The sequence below is a fragment of the Chlamydomonas reinhardtii genome, chromosome 13, assembly GCF_000002595.2.
Source record: "Chlamydomonas reinhardtii strain CC-503 cw92 mt+ chromosome 13, whole genome shotgun sequence".
In the NCBI taxonomy this organism is placed as follows: domain Eukaryota; kingdom Viridiplantae; phylum Chlorophyta; class Chlorophyceae; order Chlamydomonadales; family Chlamydomonadaceae; genus Chlamydomonas; species Chlamydomonas reinhardtii.
The window spans coordinates 1,511,856-1,535,465 of NC_057016.1; the positions used below are offsets into that span (position 1 = coordinate 1,511,856).

At 63.5% G+C, this 23,610-nt stretch overlaps 3 protein-coding genes across 5 annotated transcripts; 1 reads left to right on the forward strand and 2 right to left on the reverse strand.

The window, feature by feature from the left end:
* Positions 1-67: 67 nt before the first annotated feature.
* Positions 68-8,314, reverse strand: CHLRE_13g572750v5 (uncharacterized protein). Of its 3 annotated transcripts, none has more exons than XM_043069400.1 (27): positions 8,085-8,314; positions 7,864-7,949; positions 7,744-7,800; positions 7,297-7,390; positions 6,448-6,523; positions 5,960-6,095; positions 5,745-5,857; positions 5,369-5,473; positions 5,135-5,177; positions 4,884-4,943; positions 4,574-4,592; positions 4,110-4,241; positions 3,853-3,964; positions 3,659-3,689; positions 3,371-3,485; positions 2,990-3,196; positions 2,751-2,858; positions 2,566-2,630; positions 2,355-2,362; positions 2,144-2,220; positions 1,976-2,049; positions 1,626-1,672; positions 1,394-1,468; positions 1,135-1,259; positions 856-929; positions 563-693; positions 68-394 (listed from the first exon to the last, which is right to left on the reverse strand). In XM_043069400.1, exons 1-27 carry the CDS (start codon positions 8,101-8,103, stop codon positions 157-159), a joined length of 2,427 nt encoding a protein of 808 aa, XP_042917375.1. In that variant the 5' UTR covers positions 8,104-8,314; the 3' UTR covers positions 68-156. The 3 variants fall into 3 exon arrangements, with proteins under 3 accessions (XP_042917375.1, XP_042917376.1, XP_042917374.1); XM_043069399.1 differs by having other exon boundaries at positions 4,110-4,288; positions 4,438-4,592; XM_043069401.1 differs by lacking the exon at positions 4,574-4,592 and having other exon boundaries at positions 4,871-4,943.
* Positions 8,315-8,378: 64 nt separating this feature from the next.
* CHLRE_13g572800v5 (uncharacterized protein) lies at positions 8,379-12,364 on the reverse strand. The gene is made up of 4 exons (XM_043069402.1): positions 11,682-12,364; positions 11,339-11,515; positions 10,972-11,096; positions 8,379-10,803 (listed from the first exon to the last, which is right to left on the reverse strand). Exons 1-4 carry the CDS (start codon positions 12,072-12,074, stop codon positions 9,291-9,293), a joined length of 2,208 nt encoding a protein of 735 aa, XP_042917377.1. The 5' UTR covers positions 12,075-12,364; the 3' UTR covers positions 8,379-9,290.
* A 100-nt stretch (positions 12,365-12,464) lies between these two features.
* Positions 12,465-23,556, forward strand: CHLRE_13g572850v5 (uncharacterized protein). Its single transcript, XM_043069403.1, has 21 exons — positions 12,465-12,783; positions 13,010-13,088; positions 13,280-13,416; positions 13,546-13,693; positions 13,967-14,048; positions 14,480-15,196; positions 15,548-15,712; positions 16,024-16,129; positions 16,391-16,518; positions 16,941-17,103; positions 17,560-17,725; positions 17,982-18,090; positions 18,348-18,499; positions 18,868-19,011; positions 19,281-19,488; positions 20,020-20,190; positions 20,402-20,650; positions 20,842-20,970; positions 21,408-21,467; positions 21,716-21,912; positions 22,199-23,556. The coding sequence occupies exons 1-21, from the start codon at positions 12,729-12,731 to the stop codon at positions 23,025-23,027; spliced, it is 4,194 nt and encodes a 1,397-aa protein (XP_042917378.1). The 5' UTR covers positions 12,465-12,728; the 3' UTR covers positions 23,028-23,556.
* The last annotated feature ends 54 nt before the right edge of the window (positions 23,557-23,610 follow it).

Below are 23,610 nucleotides of genomic sequence, written 5' to 3' on the forward strand. Positions count from 1 at the left end.
CCGCTCATATCTTGAGCGGAGGTCTGGTCTTGGCACACCGTGATTGTAACCCATAACATGGAATCCCGAACACATTGTGTTACAAACAAGCATGCTTTTGCACATGCTCCGGTTCATGTACAGCTGCTTTGTGTCAGGGGAGCGTTCTCCTCTGCACTACTCGTCGTAGTAGTCGTCCGTGGGCGAGTCAAAGCTGTTGGCCGCGGCATGCGCGGTCAGACCGGCTTGCGGCACACAGTCCCGCGGCGCCGCCATGCCTGTGTCCACCACCGCCGCCTCCCCGGTCTCGAAGTCCTTGCGGATGATGGTGATGTCGCGCGTGTGCAGCGCCGCGTCCTCATCAAAGTAGTTGAAGGGCCGCAGCACGAAGCCCACGGCGTGGGCAGTCGAAGGGCTGCGGGTCGGGCGGGCAAGGGGGCGAGGATTGACAGCAGCCCAGGTCCCATTCGAAGCCGATCGAGGAGTTTAATGTTATTGGCCTGAACACCCAGCGCCGCGACTTTAGGCCAGTGATGCAAGCATCAGCAGGTTGTCACCGCTCCCCATCTGCCGTCCTGCTTACGTGTTTGGTGCGTCCTCTGCCACCGGCACATGCCAGGTGCCGGCGGACACCCACGCCACCAGGTCCTTCCGCCGCACGCTGTCGCCATCAATATAGTCCTCAAACCGCACCACGGGCTCCTTGGGCGTGGCCTGGTGGGGGCAACAACAAACCACATGTCCGGCACACGGATTACGCCCATTTCATACGTGCTGCGCCGTGTGTGGCCCCACGCCCGGCCGCAACATCATGCCAAGCTGTCTAGCGCCCCACGCCCTCAGCCGCCCAGTAGCCGCTCAGCCACACCCACGCACCTGGTCGAAGATGGTGGCGCTGGTGGGCTCATCGTCCTTGTATTCCGTGACAGCCACGTGGTACTTCATAAAGTCTACGGGAGGTGGCCGGTGCGCAACAAGGTGGCAGAATGTTGGCCTATTGGACACGGATAGTAATGGATTCATGCCAAACCTGTGACGTGCAGGCTACATCTGGGGGCAGTATTTTGGCGCCCGCTACGTCCCTTGTCCTCGAGGCCGCCAAAGCACTGTGTGCCCCTTCCGAAGGCGTTTGCACAGGCGTGCACAAGCTCTTACTCGCTGTCTCCATGATCCACGCATCGTCGGGGATGAGGGGGTAGGTATACGTCTTGTGGTCAATGCGGTAACCGCGCGGGTTGCCGCGGGCATTGAGCGCATCCTCGTTCACCACAGCCATATGCCTGCATGCACAGCCAACGGGGTAGGAGTGAACCCAGGTGTAACGCCCGTGAGGCAGTGTATTGAGGGCCAGGCACCCAGGACGCATCAGTTGCCGGAGCGGGACCACGCACGCATCATCTGCGCCCGCACTTACGTGGGCGTGCTGGGGTTGATGAGCAGCGTGGCGTTGTGCTCGGTTTCAGCAATGCTGCGCACGAGGCGCTTGCCCCTGTGCACGTGTCGTCACGCACATTTGGGCCAACGTTGTTCATGTCATAGATAGTCGGTGACCTGGCCTCGGCTCAAACTACAGCTGCTGAAGACAGCTAGGGGAACCGCTAAGGTAGCGGTGCCCTTCCCCTCCTCGGTTTGCCGCAAACGCGTACCAGGTTGTCTTGACGGAGGGGTGCCAGGGGGTGTCCACGAGCTCGGGCTGTAGACGTGTTGGGAAGTGGCGGAAGTCCGTAAACACGCGTGCGGTACATGCACATGCACGCGTCACAATACGGTACTCGCAGTCCACAATGCAACATCGCCAAGTCGGCGGTGCATGCGACTATTGGCCCCTGCACCAACACCCAACAAGAGCAAGCCGTTGCGGGCGACCGCCCGGCCTATCCTGCCTGCGACGCACACGCATGCCTGCTGGGCACGGTACATGGCGGGAAGCTGCTGTGCGTGCCCGTTGGTTCGGCCCGTTGCCCGTTTTGCCAGGCAGGCAGGCAGGCAGGCTCACCACAATGGTGGAGCGCATGACGCTGTTGGACTGCCCCGCAACGTCCAGATCCACCTTCCAGTGCACCACGTGGTCTGTGTGCATGCCGTTGGATAGGTACTTAGGATCATTGTTTGAGGTGCACGAGGCGAGCAACAAGAAACCGTGGGCTGGATGGCACGGGCTCACCGTGCAGGGTGCCACCAGCATCCGGTGACAGCTTGTAGCTGTAAGAGTCAACTTCGTGACGCACCGTCTGCAGGTACCTGCAACATTTGCGTGGGCCGGTCGTGCAACGGCGCGGGGGCGCTTAAGCATGTGCGAAAGGGCGCACGTGACACGCCAGCCCGTTGCACTCCGCACCGCATTGCACCTAGATCCCTTACCCGAAAGCCTGCACCTTGACCTCTGTCAACGCAATGGAGGGGCAAGGGCCGGAACACAGGGCACAAGCAGGACAATATTAAGACCATTTATAATGCTTGCTGTGAGCATGCACGCACCGCTGGAGAGCCGTTCTTTCTTCAGGGGACAAAGCGGGTGGCACCCAAGCCATCCCGCCAAGGGACTCGGTCCATGGCTTGGCCACGTACCCCTCATCCAGTGCTAGCTAAATAGCTGGCTACTGGCTCACCGATAGTCCCGTCCGTGTAGAACACGTGGTCCCACTGGTAGTCTGTGAGATTGATCAAGCGAGGGCGAGCGAGGTGACAGGCACACACGGTGCCAGTGCCTTCTAAACAGCACGAGCGGCGCCCCTTTCATTCCCCCTGCGTGCGTTCATCCCCCCACGCACCATAGTTGTACACGGTGGAAATGGAGCGGATGACGAGCGCGTAGGTTTTGATGGACGCAGCAAACTTGGGGCGCGTGTGGTGCTGGTGGTGGCGGCGCAGGGGCAGGCCTGCACGTGCGCATGTGGGTTCATAACATGCGGCCACGCACATGCCACAGCTGCCGCTACAGCTTCACATTATTGCAATGTCTGTCTGGACGGATCAGACCCCAAGATCAGAGCCCAGCCATGCAACTTACCCATGTCCATCTCAAAGACGCACGCGCTGTTCTCGTTCATTTGCACGTCGTGCCCATCCCACAAATGCGAGAAATCGAAGTAGGTGGCGGTATCGGGACAGTCGCTGCCCGGCACAAGCGAGAGGTGCGAGGGGCCCATTCCCCATGACGAGTCGAAGTAGAAAGTGGAAGCCTGGAAGGGGCTGCTCGTGGAGTCACCTCCGTACGCTGCACGCGTGGAGGCAGGGGCGGCCGTTCGCGGCGGGAGGGCGCAGCGTTAACCGCATAAGTTGCTGCGGTTCCCCTGCGATTGCTAAAGTGCGTGAGCACAGAACGCTCAGTCCTAACGCTATACGGTATCATCACAACGATCTTAATCAAGCAGGAAAGGACTGCACGCACCCGCAGCGGCCTCCTGCAGGCTGATCTCGTAGGCGACGCGCGTGCCGTTGAAGCGCACATCCCACAGTCGCATGCCGGCCGTGCTGCGCATGCCCATGTTCAGGTCCCAGCCCATCTGCACAGCATGACATGAGCACGCCATGTATATGGGGCATTGCGTTAATGCCGCACGTCCCGCTAACGCGCGCAAGTATCTTGCTTAACCTGGCGGGCTAGCCAGCTAACACGGCAGCTCCCGCTCCCTGAGCATATGCTGCGGGCCGCCGCACGGAACACAAATCATCTCACCCAGCTGATGTGCTTGCCGTTGACGGTGTAGCTGCGTGGGGCCACATGAGGAACAGCACAGCATGGCATATAGGAAGATGGCGTGAGGTGGGAGCCAGACATGGGCACGGCAGGGTTTACCAAGGAAATTTCCGCATACCCAGTTCCGTGCGCTGCTAGAAGCAAACCGAGCACGCACGCACCACCTCACTCACCGCTTGCCCGCGGGTTCGTACAGGCGAGGGCCCGGTCGGCCGCCGGGCGGCAGGTGCGGCGCCGTGTCAGTGCGCGGGTTGAAGGTGGAGAAGCGATAGTCCTCCTCGGTCTCTGGAGGCCGCCACGCCGGGGCAGGAGGCCGGGTTGTGATCCCGCCGTCACGAGGCACGGGACACACCAGGCAGGCACCAGACACCACACAGCATGCAACAGTCTCAAGTCATGAGACATGAGGTACGGCACATGAGGCACGCACCTGGATTCCAGGGGTTGAACCCGGGGGTGGTGCGGTTGTTGGCCTCGTACCAGGCCACAATCTCTGCCGTGTTGTTCCACAGCCGGTTGGCGTATTGGATCTTGTCAACATACCACTTTGTGTAGTCGGAGCCTGGAGGCAGAAGGGGGCGGAAGCCGCGTGCGTGTACACATGGGGTGCTTGTGCAGGCATTGTGGGATGCGTGGATGCTGCTGTGTGCCCCCGCCGCCCATTCGAGGGGCTTGTGCCTTGCTTAACGCGGACGGGGCCATGGCGCGAAGAACGAATGATGCATGCATGCCGCGCCTGGAGCTTTCCTGGCACCTGCCTTCCAGGGTCCACTTCGCCCGTCGCCTGCGATACGTCCTTCCCACCACTCGTCCCCAACCCCCTGTTCGCGCGCGCGCGTGCATCACGCGCACGGGCGGAGGGCTTGCTCGCCCCGCAGCAGCCAGCAGCCTCACCCGAGGTATCGATGTAGAACTGCGATGGCACGAGGACAACAGGGCAGATAGAACAACAGTCATGATGCGTTGATGCGCGCGAGCAGAAGAGGTGGAGCCTCCCCTGGAGTGGAGAGGCGGAGAGCCTTGGCCCTGACAGTCTTCGCATTCTCCCTATTTTTGGTCCTCCATACACTTCCCCACCCCTCGTCTTCCACACGCCAACCTAAATATGGGCGTCAGCTGCAGCCTACGGGACCTCGCCAACCTGCCTAAACCCTGTCCCATCACACACGCCAACCTGGCTAACCCACCCACCCACGCGGCTCACCTCCAGGCCCAGCGGGTGCAGATACAACCCCTCCACCTTGCGTAGCATGGCGAACCAGCACTGCATGCGGTCGAAACACGCGGTTCCATATGATTGTTGTGATCGGCCACGTGCAGCACATACATACGCGCACACACGCAGCACGAAGGCTAGGCCAGCGTTGCATGTTATAAGTAAGACATGAGCGAGCCCGATTGTGGATGGGTCACCGGCAGCAGATAGAGAGCACAGCCGCCGTTCAGCTGCCGCACCTTGCGCTCCGAGCGTACGATGCCACGGGGTGAGCTGTCGGACCTGTGGACGGACACATCAGGCCGCAGCGAATGGATGCACATGTAAGCGTGCCAGGAACGCGCACGCACGCGCATGGTCGCAGCCCGCTCAACGCTGGCAGCCCTTGCGTGTGCCCCACAGCCCGGCGGCCCTTGACTGCTTACCCCTCACACATGCGCCCGTATCTACCCGCCGCCTACGTACGTCCTCACCATGTGAGGCACTTGTCCTCGCAGTCATTGAACCTGTAGCCGCCGTTCACCTCGGCCACGATTGGGTCCAGCACCTTGAAGGCCTCGGACAGGATCGCGTCCACCCTGATCAGCGAGCACATGCAGCAGCCATGCACGCAGGAATAATGAGTGAGGTTACGGTGGCAGTTGCTTGGATGAAGGGTCGAAGGAGAGGACACATGCACGGTGCATGGGACAGGCTGGATGCGGCATAATTGTTAGATGCTGGCACGTGCGCATGATCAGGCATGGCGTGGGGCGATGCTTGTAACGCGTGCGTGCGTGCCCCCAAGGAGACGCACGCACGAACGTGCGCGCGGGACATGCCGTGTACAGATGCCTCTGGCCTGCTTACCCGTTGTACTCTAGTATTGAGCCAGGGCGGCTGTGGATGTGGATGTGGGGCGTGTGCTTCGTGTAGTTGATGGACTTGTAGTAGGTTGGCGAGGGAAGGGGCCCCACTTCAGCCTGCGGCAAAGCACACACGGGTTAGTCAAGCTCATATCGACATACCTCATGGCGTGGTTGAGCTTGAAGCAAGGATGGATACATGCATGGCCCCGCACGTACCCGCAGGCACTGCGGGCCGTCCGTGTGGTTGTAAAGGAACATGACCGCCTGCGCACGGCGCGGTGGCGCGGGGCCGCCGCCGTCTATGTGTGCCAGCACGTCGGCCTTGGTGGGGGGAAGCATCTCCACTGTGAAGCTGCATGTGAGTGGAAGGGGGCGTGGGGAGGATGGGGCGTGGGGAGGACGGGGTGGGGGGAATGAAGATGGGAGCGAGGGAGGTGGCCAGGTGATCGGTGCGGAGGGGTAGCTGAAGTGAACAGGAGTTTGGCGTGCGTGTGGGTTTGGTAGGTGAACGGAAACGCGTGTTACGCGCGTGCACCCGCGTGTGTGTGTGTGTGTGTGTGTGTTAATAAAACGAAACGAAAGCCCTACAGTGTGTGTGTGTATGCGTGTGTGTGTGTGTATGTAATTGGAATGCACAAAGTGAGAGGGCATGTATGTATGGGTGCGGGCCTGCAGGGTGGTGTTGGCAGGCGTTGGCCACTTACATCACGTTGTCGGTGGGTGTCGCCTCGTCGTAGTGCACCAGACCCAGCTCGGGTTTAGACAGCAGGAAGTCGCGGACTGTGCAGCAGGCAAGTACGGGTGCGCAGGTGTGGGCCAATAGCCGAACATTAGCAAGCGGCGTGGCCAGGTGTGGGCGGAACACGGAAGTTCTACGACACACAAGTATATAACCCTGCGGACGGCGCCCTGGGGCAACTAGATGTGTCTCGATACCAAATGTAGTAGGACAGTCGGTAAAAGACACATCTATCGAGTTCAGGGCCCGACGTGCGTTATCTGCGGACAATGCGCACGCGACCACACAAGGTCAGGGGTTCAAATCCTGGTGACGTCGGTAGAGTCCATCACTTCGGCTATGCGAGAGTCATAATGGCACCAACAAAAGTTGGCTTAGGCGATACCTTTGGCGGCGGGTATGCGCGACGTGGGCCTGGGCACCCCACTGCCATGGAAACACAAACGGTTGCCAAAGAAGGTACTCTCTACGCTAGCGTGGTGACTGCCCGGGACGTGCAGTCCAGAAGGGGGAGAGTGTGGGCGGAACACGGAAGTTCTACGACACACAAGTATATAACCCTGCGGACGGCGCCCTGGGGCAACTAGATGTGTCTTTTACCGACTGTCCTACTACACCAGGCGTGGCGTGCAAGTCCCTGCACGCTGAGGGATTCCACTTCCTTCCAGGATGGGCCGAAGAGCCGAAGACAAAACTCTCAGCACGCGGCATGGCGTGCAATTCCTGGCATTGTGTCGTCACTGCCTCTGCGACTTTCGCTTCTCCTTTCGGTACTTCCGCGACCCCTCCTCCCATCTGCCACAGTGCCACTCACCCGCAGCCAGCTCTTGCACAGTTAGCTCACTGAACGGCGACAACGCAGCAGTGGGGCGGTCCTTCTCCAGAGGCGGGATGGTGGGGCCAGCGCACTGCGCACCAAGAATGGCAGCCGCAAAGGGACAAGGGGCCGCAATTGAGGCGAGGCACAGAACTGCGTTTGCATTGTTTGCACGCGCGGCGCGTTCCAGCCCCCACAGGGGGCGCGGCGCACCTATACGTTTCAGAAAGGGGGGGCCCCTGTCAAGTTGATTTACACACGTTCCCGGCCCCCGCCGACTGCACACAGCCATTATTTAAGCTAGTGAGCATGTGTTTCACTAGCGAGCTTCGTTCACGGTGGTTCGCAGCACGCATGGCGGTTGGTTTCGGCGCGTGCGGGTGGGAATTTCGTGTATGACAGACTCGCAAGGCCGTCTTGCAAGCTGCAGCTCGGCAAGCGCACCTGTCCGTAAGCATGCCGAGGTGGGGGTGCGCTGCGCGGCGGTGGCGCCTTGCGAACCTGCAGCCGCGAGAGCGCGTCGGCATGTCACCATGGCTTCCGCTTGCCACATGGCTCCCATACCTTCACAGCTCCATAAGCGCTAGGAGTTGCTAGTAGGCAGAGAAGTCCAGCTAGCAGGAAGCTCCCTGCGCGGCGCGCCCAAGCGCCTGCGAGCACACGGTCGAGTTCACACCGAGGCATGACATGAGGTGCGGAAAGGGTGGCGTGCGCCAGCCCAAGGCCAATCGCTCCAATTTTGTCTCATTTTGTCTTCCAACCCACATGATCATGAAACCCCTTACCTCGCATAGACGCGCGCATCGCCCGCAGTCGGTGGTGAAGCAAAAAACTACCTATATGCTGTTACCTATATATAGGATATGTGTTGTATGCAACAAGTCCGGCAGACCTGGCGCTCGCATCAACTAGGGCGTCCGAGGACAAGCCAGCAGTTAGCGTTAGGCGCAATCACGCTTTCGCTTTTGACCTCCTTTGCAGTCTCTTACATATCTTCAAGCTGCATTGTATACGGGCATTATATGAACGCGTTGGGAATGTTGTGGTTTATCCGGCGTTCAGCCCCTCCCATGGCAGTCATGTAGCAGAAGCCGTTAAGCATGCAACGGATGCCATGCTCGCTCACCAAATCACAGATGGTGATCTCGCGCGTGCGCAGCGCCGCGTCCTCATCAAAATAGTTGAAGGGCCGCAACACGAAGCCCACGGCGTGGGCAGCAGTCGAAGGGCTGCGGCACGGTCATGTTGTGTTGCGTTTTTTCAAGCACGTCAATTTAAAACGGTCCCACGCCATGTCCGGTCACACGCCCTGGCGTGACAGCGGGCCGGGCGGGCATGAGGTTTAGGACATTGACACATGCATGCTTTCACGCGCCCGCACACACTGCCTGCTTCTTACAAAAGTGCTAGGGTTGTAGACCCTTGATGACACCCACGGGTGGGCCACTCTTTCGTGGCCAGCTCCACGCCGCCGCGCCCGGTGGGCCCTTCATCGTGCGCACGCAAGTCACGGTCGACCTTGCGTGTTGACATCCAGCGAAAAATTCAGGAACTATCTGGACGTTTGACTTCAATGCCAGGTGCATAAAATGTCTGGGGCGTCCCGCACGCATCACAACCCCATGACCGCTAAGCAAGAAAGCACGCACGCACGCATGCGGGTTGAGCAGTGCTATTAGATCGCATGCATACTCCCTGACGCATCAAATTGTGCTTTGCCATCATACGGTACTTCACCATTCAGCAAGTTAACCGTAATGCGAACACGCATCACTTCCCCAGCCACAGCCTGCTTCGCTCGACCACCACTTTGTAGCCCTTCACAAACCAGCCTTCCCTCCTGCCACTCGACTCGTGATGAGTCCGCCTGAATCTGTAGGGCGCTGCCATTGCCACCGATGCCACTGCCGTTGCTCAACTGACAACTGATGCAGCCCCGCGCTATCCAGCGCCTGCGGCGAGTTGAGTAGTTTCCACCCCGCTCCCGACCGCTAGTTTGTTAAGCTCGCCTGCTCGCGCTCGTGCGACGGGCTACCCAGCACATCCCGCGCCAGCTCATCCAGCTCATGCAACTCCTGCTGCACCCGGTGCAGCCGCTGCAAGTACCGCATCACCAACCCGTGTGTGTCAGTACCTGCACCTGCCTCCGGCTGCTGGGCAGTTGCCGCCTGCATCGCCTCCAGCTCCTCCTGCGACTCTCGCAGTCTTCGCGCCACGCGCACCCGCAGCGTCTGCATTGCAAGCTGCTGTCGCTGCTGTTGCTGCCGAAGCTGCTTGCGCTCCTGCTGCTCCTTGCGCCGCTGCGCCTGCACCTGCTGCTGCCAGTCCGCCAGCTCGCGTGCGGCGCGCAGCCGCAGCCACTCCCCGTCCACCACCGCCACCAGGCCCCCGCATAGCTGGTCACTGACCGCGCCTTGTGGTGTCGTCCCAACCAGCAGCTTCAGGCAGCGCGCTACATCGTCAAAGCCCACCTCCACGCACTTGGACGCGGACCCCGAAGGGCGGCCTGATGCTGCAACATCCGGCGACGCCGCATCAGCAGCCATGTGTGCACGGACTCCGGCTGCAGCAGATGGCCCGGCGCGGAGGCTCCGCCTCCGTCGCGCTAGCTCGCGCGCCAGCCACGAGTGCAGCACCCGCCGCTGCAGCGCCAGCGGCAGCTTCCGCAGCGCTGACAGCTTCAGCGCCTCCTGACACGCCGCCTCCTGTCGCCCGTCCAGTGCTTCGGCGCTGTTTGCACCGCCCTCCTCTGCCCTCTGCGCCGGGGCCGCGGCGGCCACCCCGCCGTGCCCCCGGCTTGCCACGTCAGCCTCCGGCCGGCACACACGGCCATACGCCAGCTCCGCCATGTCCTCCACGAACTCCACCTCCGGCTCCAGCACCTCCATGAAGCGAGTGAGCGCTAGGTCCAGGCGCGGGTTGAATCCAGCGCGTAGCTGCGGCATTACCTCGTTACGGAGGCGGTTGCGACGATGTTCGTTGTGGTCGTTGGTGGAGTCGTGGAAGTGCGGCAGGCCGGCCTGCTGCACGAACGCCAGCGTCTCCTCGCGCGCGAACTGCAGCAGCGGCCGCACCAACCGCACGGGGCCGCTGCCACCGATGCTGCTGTTGGTGCGGTTGCGACTACTCGAGCACTTGCTACTGCTACTGTTGCTGGCTCCAGGTTGAGCTGTGCCGCTGCCAGCGCCGCCGCACACGCAGCTGCCGGTGTTACAGGTGCAGTCTGCGGAAGCCGCAGCGGCGCGGGGCAGCGCTTCACTGCTGGCGCCTCGAACAGTATCGCCGCCGCACGGTCCATGAGCAGCCGCGGGCCCAAGCCCCGGCCCCGGCAACGGTCCAAACGTCGGCCCTTGCGGCCGCTGCGGTACTGGCAACGACTCCTGCCGACGCCTGCTCGCAGCGCGCTCCGAAAACGGCGGCGGCGGCAGGGGCCGGTTGCGTGACAGGGCCACCAGTCCACTGGGCCCCGCGCCGCGGAGCAGGTTCAGCAGCATGGTCTCGGCCCTGTGGGGGATCACAGAGTACACCATTCAGCATGCGCAGCACTGCGCACTGTGGGCGTTTGGCGCGGGCGCATGCTGCACTTGGGATGATGTGCCGGCCGGCCAACCCCGCACCCATTGCCACCCAGTGCCACAGGAAACTGTCGTACAGCGCAGTCTTTGCACGCGCCTGTCGGTGGACGTGTGCGCCGTCACCACTGCGCCGTAGCCGCACTCCGCCGCCACCCGGCTGAACACGTGGTAGCGCCATTCGCGTGCGCTGCGCTCGCAGCGCGCCTGGCCCGGGGCCGCCACCTGTACGCACAACACGGCACCGATCCAAAGTCGTGATCCTGGAACTACCCATTGCTCGCCCGGTCCTTGTGTGACCGTGTGACAGGCGGGACGGATGCCACCCACAACACTAGCCACGTCACCATTGCCTGAGCTCCCGAACGACTGTCTTTTCACCCTCCCCACAACCAACCAAACCTCACATCGTCCCCACCGCCAACCCAACCACCAGCCTCGCTACAGGGCACGCCCGCGCGCCTCACCTCCACGTGCACATCCTCGGCCTCCAGCCCCAGCCGCTGTGTGGCCAGCTCCACCACGAAGGCGGCGTTGGCGGCTGAGTCGGTGCGCCAGCGGTGGTCGCAGTGCACCACCCCCAGCCGCCGCCAGCTGTACAGGTGCCGCAGGTCAGCCAGCAGCTGCAGCAAGCACACCGAGTCCTGCGCGCGAAGGGTCGTGGGCATTATCATCATATGTGTATGCGTGATGGGCTCCAGGGATGCGCTCCAGCCAGCCCCTCACGGGTAGTGGTGGCGGTGTCGGCGGCCATGCAACCAACACATCCCGGCTTGCGCGACGGCAGACCGAGCCTTACGCCATACATACCTGGCCGCCCGAGACCGCCACCAGCACGCTGTCCACGCCTTCCAGAAGTCCGGTGGAGCGCAGGTGGGACTGGAGCCGAGCGTGCATGGCCGTCCATGGCCGGCCGCCAACCCCCCTGTGCGGCGGTGGTGAGGGCCGCGTGTGTGCGACGGCCGCTGGTTTCGGCGCCGGCGCCACCGGCCCCCCAGATGCCGGTAGTACGACTAGGTCTGGGTCACCGAAAGCACCAGGGCGCCTCGTCAACTTGCGTTCCTGTTCAGGGGGCGCCGCGACCGCGGCGACTCTGATTGCAAGGCCCCGGCGAGAGCGCCGCTTCTGCCACGACGTGTGCGGTGACAGCGCTGCCGCCACAAACCGGCCACCCGAGCGGGTTGGTGCGTCCACCGCAAGCATTCTGCAATGCCGCGTGCTCAGAATGGCGCCCTGAAGCTGTTGCCGCACAGCCATGGCTTTGAATTGCCGCGCCGACGTCTGCCGCTAATCGGCCTGCCGACAACTTTGGTCGGCCCGTCTAACAATGCTCCCGAGCCCAAAACACCCCGAGTTCCATGAAAGCTATATATAGCAGCACAGTTCGGCAGCAGGACTCGGGGAGCAGCGTCCCTCGTCGAGGAAGGTCAAACGACGACACTGCTGTCTGCAAATTTCCGGATGAAAGCTAATTGCATTTAGCAAGCTTGTAAGATAGGTACTTCAGTATTCAGATTGCAATTACAAAGTCACGCTAGGCGGCAGAGAAAGTTCTGCATGATTGGGCAGAAGACCAGCACAGCCATGCCTATCCTTAATATGATTCGTTAACACGAGTCTTACATTTACTGTACATGAATTAGCCTTCTGCTGAAGGCTGGTGAAGCTTGCTGCAACTCTTTTTTCTCGCGCGACGCCAGCTACCAGTTCAGAGCTTTCCCTTTGTTTCAACTCCACATCAATGTAGCATCTAAAGTAATGCTGACCGCTCAACACTGTGACGCGGGCCCTTTCAACAACATGAAACCCCGGCGACCTGGCTCTTTGGCTTGAAACGCTTCTAGGTCCTAGTCACCAATGGACTCTTTCGTCGGGCGGCTGGGGAGCCGGGAGAACCTCGGGGCAGAGGGAGGTGAGGTAGTCCATGCTGCCGTTTGGCACACATGCTGGGGTTGGGCACACATGCGGACAGCAAGTGACCCTTGGCAGGTGTACACCCACACACCTGGGCAGATGTGAAGGGAAACAGGGGCTGAGCTGCTGCCGGCGTCAGTTGTTGCAGCTGCCGGCGTGTGCAGGGTTGGGGTTTTCGCCTGGGTCAACACAGCGCTGTGCCCGCTTGCTGTGCCCACGTACAGGCCGCCACAACATGCTGTCCGCGCTGCCGCCGCCCCCCATGCCCTTGGGCGTTCCCAACTTCAACCCGCTGACGGCCAAGTGCGTTGGTTGGCCTGCATGTGGGGCCACGGTGTCAAACAGTTTGGGGCGGAGACCAACGCTAGCGAGGCATGTGCACGGTCCTGCAACACATCACTAACGCACTGGGCACCGTACGTGCTTGGGCCAGCGCAGTGCGTACGGCGTACACGTGCTTATCCATTACTGTTGTTGTGATTGCTGCTGCGCAGTGACTTCCGGCCACCTCAGCCGTACGGTCACTTGGCGCCGCTGGCACGGAAGGAATCAGCGCAGCCGCCGGCAGCGGGCCTGGATGCAGCAGCGCCGCCGCCTGCGGCGCCGCCGCCAGAGCCGCAGAAGCGAACGGGTAAGTGCCGCCGCAACAGCCCTTCAACAGCCCTTCGTCCGTGATGTTTGATATTGCCACATGCCTTGTGCAGCAAGATGACAGACCCGCCGGCTCTGCCACTGATGAACCCGTTTCTTTGATGCGCAGTGCAAGTGTACCGCAAGCGCCAGCATGACGTGTCGGGACCGCGGCCGTTCGACTTTGGGGCGGGGCACGTGCCGGGCATGCTGGCGCACCCAGAGGGGGAGCACATACCCAACCTGCCGCCGCGGTCGGGAACGGGCATGCGGCTACGGTGCGTCCGTCAGGGCGGCCTCTGGGCAGGGCGCGGCGGCTGAATGAGCCATGGAATTCAGCCGCCGTGGGGCAGTCTCAAACACGATCGGCGCTTACGGGGCTGGGACCATGCACTCAGGACTAGACTTCTCTCCGGCTTGTGAAGCACGCGCCATCAGGCGATGAATATCGCTAAGCAGCTAGCCTCAAACCGGCAATCTTCCGACACAATCCGCCTGCCGTGTGAACGTTGACATGCTCATTGCGCCTCCGCGTCTCACTGCACCTGCAGGCCTCCCAGGCTGCCGGCCGTGTGTTGCATCCCGCCCCCCTACCCGGAGCCGCTGGTGCCCGTGGACGGCATGCTGCCGCAGGTGGGGGCAGGCGCGGAGGCGCCCGTTTGGGGGGGGGGGGTTGGCGGAATGACACACACGTGGGCATAGGTAAATCCCAGCCCAAACTATAACCAGGGGCAGGCGGCGGCACTCGTGGTGCGGGGCGCCGGGATGACCACCAGCACGCACACATACACACACACAGCCTGCACTTGCATGAAGGGAATGCACACGCGTGGGCACAGGGCAGTAGGAGAGACCTCGGCCTTCGGCTGGGCTGCCACAGCTTGGGTCCATTGGTTTGAATCAAAGGGTGGCCTCACCACACACGTGCGGTGACCCGGGCGAGCAAGAGCCCCGCCGTACCTCGGAAGCTAGCGGCGATGTACCGCTGTGTATGTGTCGGCGAAGTGTTGTGCTAACAGCCAGAACGCTCTCATCCAGACTACTGCCCTCGCACACGCCCTCAGGTTCTGCGTATGCACGACCAGCGGCGCCTGGTCAACCCAGCCGCAGTCGCCAACGTTGTCGTGTACGACTGCATTGAGCGGCCGCCGCGGCCCTCCGCAGAGGCGGGGGCGGGGGCAGGCACGCCAGCTCCTGCGGCAGCAGCAGCAGCAGCAGCAGCAGGGGCAGGCGCAGGGGCGGCGGGGGAAGGCGCGGCCGCGAGCGGCAGCCGGCGGTCTCTCGCAGTGCCGGGGGAAGGGGCAGATGGCGCGGCGGCGGCGAGTGCAGGCGATGCAGGGGCAGCGGGGTCGGGGCCTGGAAGTCACGTGGACAGGAGCGTGGCACGAGGCAGCAGCCAAACCGGCGATCCCGGGCAAGGAGGAGGTGGAGGAGGAGGAGGAGGAGGGGGTGGCAGCTTGACACGAGGTGCCGCTGGCAGCGGCGACGCCGCCTCTGACCCTGCAGCGGCATCCACATCAGGGGCAGCAGGGGCAGGGGCAGGATCAGGGGACGCGGGAGCAGCCGCCGCGGACCCAGCCGCGAGCCGGGCAGCGGCAGGCCCGCCGTCCACCTCGTACGGCAGCAGTGGTGCGGGTACGGCAGCAGCAGCAGCAGCAGCAGTACGGACATTCGACTACTTCCCGGACATGCCGGCCTGGTACGCGCCCCGCGGACCAGACGACCACACACTTGTGTTCGAGAGCCGTTTTGAGAGCGGCAACCTGCGGCGGGCGGTGCAGGTGAGGGCATTGAGGGAACGGTAGTCGAAATGGTCCCGGCTTAACCCAGGCCCGGCACCGAAACCAGGGCGGTGGGGCTTCGCTTTGCTACGCAAAGCGGTTCGGTTTGACGGGGAGCCGAGCGGGCGTGTTTGCAGTGCGAAAGTGGCGTTGGGGAAAAGCTCACGTGCAATATAGAAGATTAGCAGCGGGTTGGCTGCCACGGCATCTACTCTTGTGGGTCTTGGGCTCGGGCACACGCGTCAAAACCCGCACCATACCACTTACCCCAGCACCCCCTCCATCACCAATGCTCCTTTCTTGCCCACTCCTTCCCAACCCTGAGCCACCACTCGTCCCTTGCCCTGCCAGGTGTACCCATATGAGTACGACCTCATACTTCGGCCCGACATCAACACGCGGGGTCACACGCAGTGGTTCTTCTTCTCTATCGCCAACACGCGCGCGGGCTGCCGCTACAAGCTCAACCTCATAAACCTGCTGAAGGAAGACTCGCTTTACAACGACGGCATGCAGGTGGCTGGGGGTTGTAGTAATGGGGGAGGCGGGTTCAGCCGTTCATGGAGAGGGGGAGGGTCGCATGTATTATTCATCAAACGAAGTGAAGTTGTAGCCAGGCTCTGGGATACATCAGGGGGCCATGGGCCAGGGGCGGCGCGTTTGATTGCCAAGAAGAGAAGTACCGTACGAGGGTGCTCAGAACTATTACAGCGTCAGCTCACAGTGTTGCGCCGGGGTAGGCGCGGCTCTTGCGCCAAATGGTTGAAGGCCAGTTGACGCGTCGTCTCTGCCGGGCCGCTGCGCGGCCTGTTGCAACTCCCCTGCAGCCGTTGGTTCACAGCGCCAAGGCGCAGGCGGGCCGCGGCCTGGGGTGGCACCGCGCCGGCAGCCGCGTGGCCTACTACGGCAACACCATCCGGCGCGGGAGAAACGGTGGGTGGTGTGCGGCGAGCAGTCCAGGCGGGTCAGGTAGCAGCTGCCCATGTTGTGTGTTGAGGAGCACAAGGAAAGCAATACGCGCAGGACGCCCATGCAGTGTGTGCGGTTGTATGGCTGCGCACGTGTGTATGTGTGTGTGCGTGTTTGTGTTGATGCTCACGACATTGACACCGTGCGCTCCGCGTGCGCGGCATGATGACGCTGGTGGTGCTGCGTGCCTGCTGCTCGGGCCGCGATCACCTCTCCGCCGCGCAGGCGCGGGCGCGGGCGGCAAGACCTACTACACGCTGACGTTCACGCTGACGGCCGAGTTCGACAACGACCTGTTGCACGTGGCGCACTGCTACCCCTACACCTACACGGACCTGCAGCGCTACATCAAGGTGCGTGAGTGCTTTTGTGTGTGTGAAGTCAGGCGCACTGTGTGCGGCGGGTGGAGGGGGCGCGCGTCAGATTGCGTGAGACTACGGAGTCATGCGGTAAGAGCGAATGGTGATCCCACAACGATCAGCCGTTCTTGCACGCGCCTGCCCAAACTCCTGGCAGCCACCACACCCTCCGTACCTGGCCCGCCTCTCGCAGCACCCACCGCCGCCCTCGCTACCCTCCCTACACAAACGCACATCACTCAGCCCGCACCACCAACCTGCACCACCTGCCCTCGCCCACCTGCCCTCGCCCACCAACCCTCACCACCAACCCTCACCACCAACCCTCACCACCTCACCCATCACCACCAGCCCTCACCACCTGTCCCACCACCTGTCCCGCCACCTGTCCCACCGCCTTCCCCCCCCCCCCCCAGGCTGTGGAGCTGGACCCTCTGCGCCGCGGCCGCATGAAGCGCGAGCTGCTGGCCACCAGCCTGGCCGGCAACGCCGTGGACGTGCTCACCATCACCTCGCCGGGGCCGGGCGGGGACGACGAAAAGGACCCCGCCAAGAGGCGGAAGGCGGTGGTCCTTTCGGGTGGGTGGCGGGCTGGGCGGGTGTGCGTGTGTGTGTGTGTGTGTGTGGTGTGTGTGTGTGTGTGTGTGTGTGTGTGTGTGTGTGTGTGTGTGTGTGTGTGTGTGTGTGTGTGTGCGTGTGTGTGTGTGTGTGTGTGTGTGATGTGGTGGGGTTGTGTGCACGAGCCCAACGAAATAGGTCCCAATGTCCCAGGACTGTGGGATGGGGGTGAAATTGGGTGGGGGGTTGGGGATGGGTGGGGTTTGGAGGTTGGAGGTGAAGGGCTGGCGCGCGATGGTGATCTAAGAGCCGGCGCAGGGCTTCACGCAATACTCCTCAATGCCCGCGGCCTCAACAGCGTAGCTTGACCCTTTCCCTTTCCTTCACCCGCGCCCGGGACCCGCCCGGTGCTGACCTGCCGCACCCCTGCATCTGCTCTCGCCCCCTGTCCCCGCCCTGACGCCCTGACGCCCGCAGCGCGCGTGCACCCGGGCGAGAGCAACGCCAGCTGGATGATGAAGGGGGTGCTGGACTACCTGCTGGGGCCCAGCCTTGACGCCAGGATGCTGCGAGACACGTTCGTGTTCAAGATCATCCCCATGCTAAACCCGGACGGCGTCATCACCGGCAACTACCGCTGCAGGTAGGTGCAGCGGGCTGGGGCTGGGGCGCACGGGTTGGCGGCGCGGGGGCGGGGGCGGGCGCGTGGGCTGGGCGTGGGCGCGGGTTTTGGGTAACTGGAGGCATGGACCCGGATACGGAGCGGTATGCGCAGACGCCGTGACATCAGTGCGTCGCTCGCTCTTGCGAGCTTGCAAACCGCAAATGATGTCAGCACAAACCCCCTGAGCATAGAGCACATACTCGCACGAGTTCGCCGCGTTCTTTGTCTCTCACAGTCTGGCGGGTGTGGACCTGAACCGCGTGTGGAACGACCCCAGCCGCAAGCTGCACCCGGTCGTCCACGCCACCAAGGCCTTCCTGCGGGCGCTGGCGGACGAGCGCGAGGTAGGGGGGCGGGGGGTGGGAGACGGAGGGGGAAGCCCGTACGGTGTGAGCACAGCAAGGCACGGCGGCGCCTGTCCTGGGCCGCCCCTGCAAAGCACAACCGCCGCCTCAATCGGCTCTTCCGCACGCCCCGCGCTCGTTCCATAATACTCCTCTATCCCTGTCGTTTACCATATGACTGTACGTTCCACTCTCCTCTTTTTCCCACTACATCGTGCTGCTTGTCTGTTTCGTTCCATTGTTTGCCGCCGCTCCAGGTGGCGTTGTTCTGCGACCTGCACGGCCACAGCCGCAAGCTGGACGTGTTCATGTACGGCTGCCAGAAGGAGCTGCCCAAGGACGGCGTGCCGGCCTGGCCGGGGCTGCCCGTGCCTGGGTCGGTGGGCGGGTCGCCGCAGGTGCCCACGCGGTGAGGCGGTGGGGACTGGGGAGACGGCGGAGGGCACCTGTGTCACGGGGTGCGGGAAGCGGACGGGCGGGTTGGGCTGTTAATATCAGCCCGAAATAAACCAAACCAAGCGAAACTGGGGTGACACTGTAAGGCGCTGTAAGGTGCTGCAGGGACTCCCACCCTGGCGTCGTGCTGTCGTCCTCATGCGGCACATGTAGCTCCAGCCACCCCTTGCTCCAGTGACCTCGAACCCATCCAGCTCTGGCGCTGTACTCCTGACTTTGTCCCTGCTGCTCTCCGAAGGAGCTGCAGTCCGGACCCTGCTGGCACCCCCTGACTGACTGACTCACTGACTCACTCACCCCTTCCTCCTCCGCCGCCCCCAGGTTCCAAGACAAGGTGTTGCCGCTGCTGATTCACCACAACGCGCCCGACCTGTTCAGCTTCCGGCACTGCAGCTTCAAGGTGCAGAAGAGCAAGAGCGGCACGGGCCGTGTGGTCGGGTTCAAGGAGCTGGGACTGGTCAACAGGTGCGCTGGGCGCGTGCGCGCAAATGGGCGTGTGTGCGTGGATCGAGCGCATGCCCCATACGGCCCACAATCATAGCGACCCCGCCCCTAGCTGCCTTGACTCTCCTCCGCGGGTTCCCCACATCATCTCACCTCCCTTTCTCCTCTGCCCAACCCCTTCCCTCGCAACCCCCCTTCCCCCCATTCTCCACGCCTCCTTCCGCGCTCCTCCTTCCCCACGCCTCCTTCCCCGCGCCTCCTTCCCCACGCCTCCTTCCTCGCCCCCGCAGCTTCACGCTGGAGGCCTCCTTCGCGGGGGCCAGCAGCGGGCGCTGGGCGCGGCAGCACTTCGCCACCTCCCACCTGGAGGCGCAGGGCGCGGCGCTGGTGGCGAGCCTGCTGGACTACTGGGACCCCGAGGGCTGGGGGCACGCCGACCTGCTGGCCCAGTTGGACTTCCTGCACCCCGCCTCCGGGGACGCGCCGCGCTTCATCACGGTGAGCGGGAATGGGGAAGGGGAAGGGGAGGGGGAAGGGGAAGGGGAAGGGGAAGGGGAAGGGGAAGGGGAAGGGGAAGGGGAAGGGGAAGGGGAAGGGGAAGGGGAAGGGGAAGGGGAAGGGGAAGGGGAAGGGGAGGGGGAAGGGGAGGGAGGCGGTCAAGTGATCTCTGCATAGGGCGTTTGAGTTGGGGGGTACCAAGAACCGCCCGTGTGTGTTCCCGATGTGTAAGGAAGGGGAAGGGAGGGAGGAGGTGAGGGGGGAGGGCCGTGGATGTGTGGGCCTGTGATGCGCGGGTGGCTGGTCGTCTGCTGTGTGGGTGGCTGGCGGCGTGCCGGCGGCAACAGGTGTCCCTGCGATGGTCCGGATGCCAGCTGCGGGAGTACGGGGCATTCACTTACGGACATCTGTCGGCTATAAGATCCGCACTACGTACGTAGCCAATCTAGCTCTTTCCTCGCCTCTCCTACGCTCTGCAACCGCTCCCCTGCTTCTCCGCCCACCCACCCACCCACCTCTCCCGCACTCCAGACCGCTGACGGTCAGCTAGTGGAGGTGGAGGACGACGAACCGCCTACAGACAGCGACGACGAGTCCAGCGACGACGACCGCGGCGCAGCCAGGGCCCGGGCCAGGACGGCGCGAGGCGGCGGCGGCGGAGGAGGAGGAGCGGCCGGGCCGGGCGGCACAGCCGGATCCCAGGTCTGTACTTACAGCGTTTGTGTTCGCTAGTCTGCTAATATGCGTAGCGTACTCCGCACGCACGTTCACGTGTTTCAGAGCAGACACTCGCTGGTCTGCCGTTCAAGGCACTGCCGCCGCGTCACCGCCTGCCCTTGATACCTCCTTGCTAGCTAGCTCCTCACCGCCCGCCGCCCGGCGCCCGCCCCACCCATGTCATCCCGCCCCGCAGCTGCCGCTGCCGCTGCCCACGGGGCCCCTGCCACGCGACCCCCAGTCCGCGGCCTTCTTGCAGCAGTACTACAACGCGTACGGGATGGCCGGTGGCGGCCCGGGGGGTGCTGGCGGCGGCGGTGTGGGCGGCGGGCCCCCAGGCCTTGGCGACCTGGCGGGCGGGCTGGCCGGCCGTGCCAATTCGCTACGACCTCCCGGCGACCTCAAGAACGTCGAAGGCGGCGACAAGGGGTTCAGCGACTCGGAGGTATGTGGGCGGCTGCAGCAGGATGTGAAGGAGATACCGTAGTCAGGGTGTGCGGCGCCGGGCCGGGCGTACGTACTGGGGCCGTGTAGCCGGCCTCCTCATATCTAACAGCACTGTCTCCTTCACGCGCTTCACCCCCACCCGCCCCGGAATGCACGCGACGAAGCTCGTGCCCCCATCCATCCGCGCAGGTTGTGATGGACCCCAAGAAGGCGCGCCGCCGCGCCCGTGCCGCGCTGCAGAAGGCGCTGCTGAAGGCGGAGCAGGCCAAGGCAGACGAGGGGCTGGCGGCGTGCCTGCCCATGATGGCGGCACTGCAGGTGGGGTGGGTTGAAGATACCAGCTCAAACGAACCGAGCACGATGCAGAAGTGCATGGGGTGGGGTGGGACGGGGGTTGTTTGTTTGCTCCATCCATGAGAAAGCACGACAGGTAGCAAAGCGTAAGATACAGAGGTGTGCGGGGCGGGCTACCTGAGCCCGAGGGCTGACGGGGTGACAGGGTCGGGGATAAGGCCAGAAAGGAAGGGGAGGAGGGAGCTGAAGGTAGCTGCAGTGCGTGGATACACGAGGCCTGTGTGCATTCATGTGGCGGATGTGGTGCGCATGTTGGGGAGGCCACACCTTCGCTATGGGTTGGGCTAAGAGCGTGGTGATGGGCATGCAGCGTGCTTCCGTGGGCGAGGGACGGGAAGTACAAGCTGTCTTACACACGCACTTCAATGGGGTGGTCGTGTGGTGCCCGGTGCGACACGCAGGTGCCCAACAGCCCTGCCGGAGGAGCAGGAAGCGGAGGCGCAGCTGGAGCTGACGGCAAGGTGCGCCTGGAGCGGGGGTGGCGTCGTGACAGTGTGTCGTGACTCTGTGAGGCCCTTAGCTTGAACAGTAAGGGTGCCTCACGCTTTGGCAGTATCCCGCATGTCGACAGTAGACGCTGAGCGTGCGCGTGGTTTCCACAATCCCAGCATGTGCTTCTGATGTCAGACAACGCACCACCCGGCATGCACTATAAGCAGCCTGCACTCACGTACCGTACTCTCTCTCTTTCTCTACACACCTGTCTCAGGGATACCAGCTGGTGACGGCGGCGCAGCGCAATGCCGCCGGCCACCTCTCGCAGTCGGGTGCCGCTGGAGGCGGGGCCGGCGCCGGCGGCCGCGGGGGCGGCGGCGGCCCCAGCAGCTCGGGTGCGGGCGTCACACACCACCACGCCATCGAGTACGCCAAGTCACGTGGCGTGTACCGGGGCGACACGCCGCAGTGGTGGGTATGGCGCATGTGCTGGCGTGTGTCGGACGGGGCCAGGGGTGGAGGTGGGTGTCGGTAAGAAGGGATCATCGCTCCAACTGCCATATCATAAGCGACCCCGAACCCAAAACTAGCCCGCACGGCGGGGTTATTACCACACCGTAACCAGGCCGGATCGATGCCTGCCATTGCCGGGGCTGCCCTAAATGCAGAAAGCCACTTGCCCACTGCAACCGCTGGCCCACCTCCTCTCACCCACTCCCTGACCCCCTGCACCCTCCGCCCGCCCACCCATTTACAGGACGGTACCCGGCCTCAACGCAGCCTACGACACACCCGATACCCTCAACCGCCCGCCGTCGCCGCTGCCCATGTCCAACGCCGCCGCCGGCATCGGCATCGGCCGGGCGGCGACGTCCAACGGTCTGGGCGCCTCTACAAACGCCTTCACGTCGCTTCTGAACGCACCCAACAACCCAGCGAGCAGCTCAGCCGCTGGCGGTGCATCGGGTGCAGGCGGCGGCAGCAATGGGTTCGCGGCGGGGCAACGGCCGCCCATGGCGCCTGCATCGGCGCGGCCAGTATCAGGCATCGGCGGTGGCGGCGCGGCGACTGCGACGGCGGGAGGCAGCTATGAGCGTGACTACGGGCTCGGCGGCGGCGACGGAAGCCGCAGCACTTCGGGCACCGCGGCGGGAGGTGCAGGCGGCGCAAATAGCGGCGCCTATGGCCGAATGCTGAGCCCCATTCCCGGTGTCTCGCGGCCCTACACCGCAGGCGCCGGTCGCACGCTGCCGCTGCCGCAGCCGCGGACATCGGCCGACAGTGGTGGGGACGGCGTTGGCGCCGCAGCCGCCGGCGGCCGCACCGCCCGTGTGTCCGCCGCATCGCGCTCCTCACAGGCCTCCGGGGCCTGGGAGTCGGAGCTGCTTGCGGGGGACGGACAGGGGGAGGGCGATGGGCTGTTGGAGGCGATGCCGTACGGCGCGGGTGGGCACGCGGCGGCGTCGCTGGCGGCGGTGGCGGCGGCGTATGCTGACCCGGAACGGCTGCGGCGCGACAGGGAGGCGTTGGAGCGGCAGGTGGCGGAGTCGGTGCTCACCACCAGCCCCCTGTTCCAGAGGTTCTGAGGAGCGAGCTGGCGTGATTCCGGTGCTTGTTTGCAAGCCGCAGTGTTTGGTGCGAGGCCGTGGTAGCGCGTGGGACTACGGTATATAATAGAACTTGTTGCTGCATGTGTGCACGTGCCGCGTGTGCTGTGGTGATGGCATGTGTGCAATCAGTATGCGACGTGGATCAGCACGCGGCATGGCTGGGCCGTGCTACCGCGCCAGGTACGGGTGATGAATGCTACAGAAGTGAAGACTTCGCGGTCCGGATCTGCCGCCGTGTGCGTATGACTGTGCGTGTTACGGGTGTAGCTTGGTGTTGCCGTCATACCATCCGTGTGGTGCGCGTGCGCATGCCGGCGGTCGGCCGCAGCCGCAAGACAGCCAAGACACACAAGGATGCTTGTCCCTTGTCCCATGCCCTTGCCTTCTGTCCCCATTCCGAACTACCGATCCCTGTTGTGGCGGGTAAACCCCACGGGTAACCCCCCTACACAACTCGTGCCGATCACCCCGCAACTCCGCAAGCAGTCCCTGCCTAGTCATCAGTGCTTTCCATCGGCGTCCCTGATACACCTTTTCAATTGATGGCCAGCTCGGGACA